Source organism: Sesamum indicum, linkage group LG9 (genome assembly GCF_026168435.1).
Source record: "Sesamum indicum cultivar Baizhima isolate 11 linkage group LG9, ASM2616843v1, whole genome shotgun sequence".
NCBI lineage: Eukaryota > Viridiplantae > Streptophyta > Magnoliopsida > Lamiales > Pedaliaceae > Sesamum > Sesamum indicum.
The window spans coordinates 22054241-22061183 of record NC_142665.1 but is presented as its reverse complement, the minus strand read 5'-3'; the positions used below and the strand labels follow the sequence as shown (position 1 = coordinate 22061183).

Sequence of the window (6943 nt, the reverse complement as noted above, 5' to 3'; positions counted from 1 at the left end):
AACTAAAATACACATTTGATCAGAATTAATTTTTTGTAAATAATAATAATAATAATTTTTTTATATGCATGAATATAATTAAAAGAAGTATATGCTTTAGGGTATTTTAATCGAAGATAGTTACTCCATCTGGATGGACTGGATACAAAAAATGGCCAAGTTTTATCTATCTACAAAAAATAGGAAGGGAATTATAGAAGCTAAGAGCATTTATATTATTAAAAAAGAAAAAAAGAAAAAGTAAGCCCCCATACTGAAACAGCAGTGCGTTAGGTATTAGGTACGGGTACGACGTACGAGTAACAGAAACAGATACCCCTCTCTTTTTCCTTATCCTTATTGATGAATATGTCTGATCTCATGTCTCCCCTCACACCACACCACACTTATGCTTTATTATGTAACAAATTACACTCTCACTCACCATTGCCATACTCTAATTCCAAGTTGTTTTTTTCTGTCATTTTAGCTCACTGTCAAACTACTTTCTTATTGATGTAATTGTAATTATGCACTTTCACTAATCTTGATGCCTACGTTCAAATCATCATTATTGTTTGACTACGATATTTTTCTATCCAGTCATTAAATATTTTTTGTTGTGGGATTATGCTGAAATTATCAAAGTTTAATTAAATAAGTATACTTAATAGCGTTGAAGAAGGTAAACGAATTATGTAGCTTAATAATTTGTTTAAATAATAATTTCAGTTTGTGTAACGATTTTATTTCTTTAACCGATCTATGTAGATGCTATGCCGTGAGTTGTTTATGAACTAAAATTTTAAGCCATTGAAAAATAAACACTTGGTTGGATGTAAATTTGGCTTCATAAGACGTCATTGCAGAATAATTTGTATCCACATATTAGTGTACTAAGGTTGATTCATTAACTATTTGACCACGACATGTCATGATATATCAAGTTTCTTTTTGAATTTAGTAGTTGACGCGGTTGTCTATGAATAACACATTTGTTTTAATTTCAGAGATGATGTTTTGGTATATGCTATGTTAGAATTTCTTTGTATTAGTGACATCACATAAGACTTTAACGTTGTGCTATATTGTTTTAGAATCAATGTAATGATTGCAAACATATTTACACATTCAAAAAGTGATTAAGAAGTGCAAATGTATGCTTTTGGCTTATCCAACTATTGCTCTTTTAGAGTTACATGTGGTTTGACGGATTTAAAATTATGAATTTTAAATATTTAATAATATTTTTTTTAAATTAGGAAAAAGTATTATTTTAGTCCACTAAGTATGTTTAATTTTAATTTTAGTCCGATAATTATGTCCATTTTGTTTAAATCCAGTAACATACGAAATTGGTTACTTTTAATCCTCTGACAGATTTTCGAATAATTTTACCCCTATCAGTGCATATGGACTAAAACTGCCTTTCAAAGTTGCATAAGGGTAAAATTATCCGAAAATCTGTTAGAGGACTAAAAGTAAGCAATTTTCGTAAGTTACTGGGCCTAAACAAAAATGGATATAGTTATCAAATTAAAATTAAAATTAGACATACTTAGCGGACTAAAATAATACTTTTCCCTTTAATTTATTTGGAAAATTGTGAATTCAAAGGATTTTAAATACTTTAATTTATAACTTTGAATTGTATTTGTTAAGTATTGGTATATTTTAAATGTGCTTTATATGGAACCATTTAATATAAGTTTTTCCAATTCAAAATAATCATCCAAACACAGCTTAAAAAGATATATGTGGAAATATGATAAGTTTTATGAGATTCAGTGGAAAGGTAAATAAAGAAAGTCATGATTTAAAAAGATATTTTATGAATGATGTTCAGATGAGTAGAACAACTCTTTAGATAACGGTCTGTCTAGACCTTCCATCAACCAATAACCAGGCTGAAGTACAAAAATATATACCAAAAAAAAATCTGATGCGATGAAAATGATTGTTCTGTATGAAAACGTGATATACTAAGTGTTAATACTCTTGAGCGAAAGACCTTCAACCTTAAAGCTCTTTATTTTGAATCTTCAACACTCAGTGAAATGTGAGATTAGATAATGTCTCTTTTTCTGAATGATCGTACAACATTGAGGTTGTCCTGAAAATTATTATATATGCATTTGAGTAGTTGTTATTAGGATTTTTCAAAAAAGGGAGGGAGAAAAAAATGGCTTCTGAGACATAAAAGCAAAAAAATTTCACAAAGTAGTAAAAATTTATAAAATTGTAATTGATGATTCAAAAGAAATTTTGGTTAGATCGTCATAAAATTTGATAAATATCAAATGAAAACTAACAGAATATGTATGTTGTTAGACGTATGTTGTAATAAGATAGTATTTGTAAATTTTCAAATAATAAGAAGATATTTTATAATTATATGATATTTGAAAAATTGTGTGAGTAATTCACCCTTATTATTATATGGCTATTCTTGAGTATAAAAATAGAGCATCATTAAAAGAGCAGCTATCCAGTTATGCATAAACCTACGTAAAATTTAGTTGTCTAAAACCAATTACAAAAAAGACAAGACTAGTTTAAACTTATTTTTTATCAAACAACAATTAATCGACAAACATCTTTGAAGTTAAAAATGAATGATGATCATATATGTAATATTTATATGTTAATTAGAAAAGTAAAAAATGTGATTTGCAAGTAACGGGTGAAATATAGGGAATGGGGGCAGCAATAGCAGACCAGCTCCTTAATTATAAATATCTAATCACTCAACATTTAATAATTATGATATGAAGCTGAAATTGAAAAGGTGGGCGGTAATGGTATTGTAAATTTGTAAGAAAGCAAAGCAGTCGGAGGGAAAGGGGAAAGCAGTCGGAGGGAAAGGGGAAAGCAGTCGGAAAGAAAGCGCTCCCCATCCCCATTCCCCCTCATGGGAAAGCGTGCGAGTGATTGAGCATGGGAATGGGGATTACCTGAATGGAATCCCTTCCGTACAGGTAAAAACAGCTTTAACTGGAAAGGACGGTTACGCTCTCCTTCCTTCACCGGCTAATCCCGGTACTACATTCTCTCCTCCTCCTCCTCCTCCTCCTCCTCTTCCTTTGTTTTATTTATTAATATATATTATTGTGATGAGGGAGGGGAAGGCCGTTGTTCAAATATATATATATATATATATTTACAGGCTGGATTGTCAGGATTGCAGTCCTCCGATTCCGCGACCAATCTTGTCGTTTTCTGCCACCTCACCCTTTCCGTGCGGCCGTTTTTTTCTTTTTTCACACATATTATTAATGTCTTCACATCACTCTCACACCAAAACCAATTGCAAATGCAAATGCTCTCCAGCCTGTCTTTCTCTCTCTCTCTCTCTTCCCCCAATCAGTCAAACCTCCCCTCTCCCCCCCCCCCCCTTCTCTCTCTCTCTGTCTTCTACTTTTCCTCAACCGTTACTAAACCTTATCTATTGTTTTTTTTCCTTTTTGTGTGGTGGGATTTATTAATAATTCAGAGTCTCCTTAAATTCTATAACTTCCAAAACAATGACAATGGAGACCAAATTCACATTAATATAACCTCTACCTAACTTAGGCTTTCCCTCACTCTTCTCAACATTACTTTAGATATTTAAGGTTGTGTTCAAGCTTATTTTCAGTACCACTTTCAGATCTTCGGTAAATTTTATGGTAAGAGTTAGATTTAAAAACGTCCCCTTTTTTTTTTTTTGCGATCGATGTACTTTGATGTTTTTAATGATCTATTATTAATTTGATACTTGAATTTTAAACTGTACAGTAATAAACACGTGTTAACGGATCAACACTTTGCTGTATCGTAATACGTATAATTGACGAACGACAGTTCAGTTATACAGTATGATAATTAATGTAAAAATTTTAGTAAGTAAATTTATATAATATTATGAAAATTTGTATGTATGAGTAAGTCATTAAATAGGTAATATTTAAAATAAAAAAATCGAGTTAGCCGTTGAGATGTGATAAGAACAACAAGAGGTAATAAAAACAAAATAAATAACTTACTATAACTATTTCTTTTTTAAAACCTTAAACATTATATGGAAGTTATATTAAATCAAAGAAATTAATAAAATGGTATGAACTATTCTTTTAGAAAAGGAAATTAGGGGAAAAAAGGTGGAGAAAGAGGGAAAAAGGGGGAGAGAGTGAAGTTTACGCCAGTAAAAGGAGAGTAGAGTGGAGATAAATAATGATGCGTATGTGTAAATCAGTGCAGAGCTGGGACGCGACGCGTGTCCGTTTGCTAGCTGTATCCCATATCCCCCAAATTCAACCGCTTCCTTTCCCTCAAGCGGTGCCCATAACGCTCCCCCCACCGGCCCCCCCGGTCATCCCTATCCCTATCCCCTTCCCCCTCTCTCATATATATATAACACTTCTCCATTTCCATCCCCTTATTACAACTCCTCCTCCTCCAAGAGGAATTACAGAAAAATCAACTACAAAAACACTCTCCAAAATCCAATCTTGATAGGTCTTTTCCATGTTTCTTTGAAAACCCAGAAAAAATAATTAACACATGTCTGCGAATACTAGTGGTGATCTCTGTAAGAAAATGGATATGGATCGGATCAAGGGTCCATGGAGCCCCGAGGAGGACGAGCTGTTGCAGCAGCTGGTGCAGAAGCACGGTCCCAGAAACTGGTCCCTCATCAGTAAATCTATTCCCGGGAGATCCGGCAAAAGTTGCCGATTGAGGTGGTGCAACCAACTCTCGCCGCAGGTGGAGCACCGGGCGTTTACTCCCGAGGAAGACGAGACTATTATCCGGGCTCATGCCAAGTTCGGCAACAAATGGGCCACGATAGCCCGACTTCTATCGGGTCGAACCGACAACGCCATCAAGAATCACTGGAACTCCACCCTCAAGCGCAAGTGCGCTTCTCTTAGCTCCGATGAAGGTAACTTTAATGATAACAATGAGTTTGGGAGTCAAACGGAGCGCCCTCTGAAGAGATCCGTCAGCGCTGGGTCGGGCGTCCCGGTTTCGGGTCTTTATTTGAGTCCTGGCAGCCCGTCCGGGTCGGACGTCAGCGATTCGAGTCTCCCCGTTATGTCGGCCTCGCATGTCTATAAACCTGTGGCGAGAGCCGGCGCTGTTTTGCCGTCACAGCTCGAAACGGCGTCCTCCCCCCCTGACCCCCCGACTAGTCTCAGCCTTTCCCTTCCCGGAGTGGAGTCAAAACAGTCAACCAATCACGAAACTGAAACAGCTCCGCCGAAAACTAATCCCATCCAATTACTTCCCGTTCTGCCCACTCCGCCACCGCCGCAGCCGCCGTCGCCTCCAGCCAGACCAATTGCCATCCCTCTTCAACCACATGCTCCTATTAACAACAGGGTAGGGTTCGGCTCACCAGTCACGGCACCAGCCCCGCCGCTGCCGCAGGAACAAGACAAAATTTTTATGCCGTTCAGCGCAGAGTTGATGGCGGTGATGCAAGACATGATAAGAGCGGAGGTAAGGAATTACATGGCGGGATTTGAGCAACAACACCAACGCTATCAGCAACAACAATACATTCAGCAGCAACAGCACAATCATCAGCAGCAGCAGCAGCAGCATCAGTATCAGCAGATGTGCATGCAGCAAGCAAATGTGAATGAGCGATTCAGGAATGCCGCCAAGAACCGCATTGGAATCAGCAGGATTGATTGATCAATTATTTTGAGGGGCAAAATTGGAAATCAGAGACGGCGATGATGAGAGAAAGAAACGAGCTCTGTTTCTTGTGTAGTCAGTCTGGGAGTTCTTTTTTAAGCTCAAGAAATTGGCCAAATGTAATAATTTTGGTATTGTACAGTGAGGAAAAAAACAAGGAGATGGGTAGAGGAGTTGAGAGGAGAAATGGTGAGGGAGTTCAAAGATTGCATCTTTTTTTCTTTTTTTTTTGTTTTCTTTTGAATTTACCCATCTCCGGTTAGATTTTATAAGGGGGAAAAAAAAAGGAGGCTAGAGAAATGAAAATCAAAAAATAGAAAAAAGAGTAAATTAAATTTCAATCAATCCCTTGTTCATTCCAATCTTTACTCTTTCGTTTGGGTTCGATACAAAATTAAATTTATTTGATTTATTTGAATTTCTTCCGGGTTGTGTAAGCAAATTTTAGCATGGAAATATGGAAGGAAATACAGATAAAATGATTAAAGGAACTGAAAGCAAGACAAAAAAGTAGTAGACTGCGGACTCCACTTGTGTTTGTGAAATTGAAGTGGTTCTTGGTTGTCTTGTTTCCCCACACACCACAGCTATTTGCCATTTGTTGGCAGATTGAGATTATTCTTATCCCTCTAATTTACTGCACTGCGGGTACTGTACTGTTCAATAATTACTGCTTCAACAGGGCAGAAGCAGCAAGACAGAACCAAATGCGCTGTGGACAATCAAGTATGATGCGTACCGTAGCAGATCATTAATGCAAAAAATTCTAAAATAGAACTCATTGAGGAGACGATTTTGGGACAATCTGGGTTACGGACCTTGAATAAATGAGGTGGTTGGATGTATTGATGTAGCGTTTGCTCATTCTTGGTATTATACGTGGACTGAAGGAGATCACATACTGCTATTTAGATGGGATTCGTGCGTGATGAAGCAGGACTTGAAGTTCGGAGCAGTCGAGGACACTTGTTGTTGAGTGAAAATGAAATGAAATGCAATAATACATGGAACTTTAATGGAGGATCTTGTCTTTAGGGGTGGTCTTGTGTTTGGGACGTTGATTAGGAAGAATTTTTAGGAGTTACATGTGGGGAAATTGGATCCCAGTTCGATTAAAAACCGCGGTATGCGTTATCTAAATAACGCTTTTAACAGAGAACCAGAATATGTCAATCTTGTTCAACAATTTAACACGAACAGATTGACGCTGTTGGGTTTATTTTATGTAAGAAACCAAGTAAAACCCGACAGAAGGGCCTTGCAGCCTCATTCATGAGTT

General features: G+C 36.6%; 1 protein-coding gene across 1 annotated transcript; it reads left to right on the top strand.

Annotated features, from left to right (window-relative positions):
• The first annotated feature begins 4392 nt into the window (after positions 1-4392).
• LOC105177766 (transcription factor MYB44) lies at positions 4393-6009 on the top strand. Its single transcript, XM_011101011.3, has one exon. It carries the CDS (start codon positions 4522-4524, stop codon positions 5659-5661), a length of 1140 nt encoding a protein of 379 aa, XP_011099313.2. The 5' UTR covers positions 4393-4521; the 3' UTR covers positions 5662-6009.
• Positions 6010-6943: the final 934 nt, after the last annotated feature.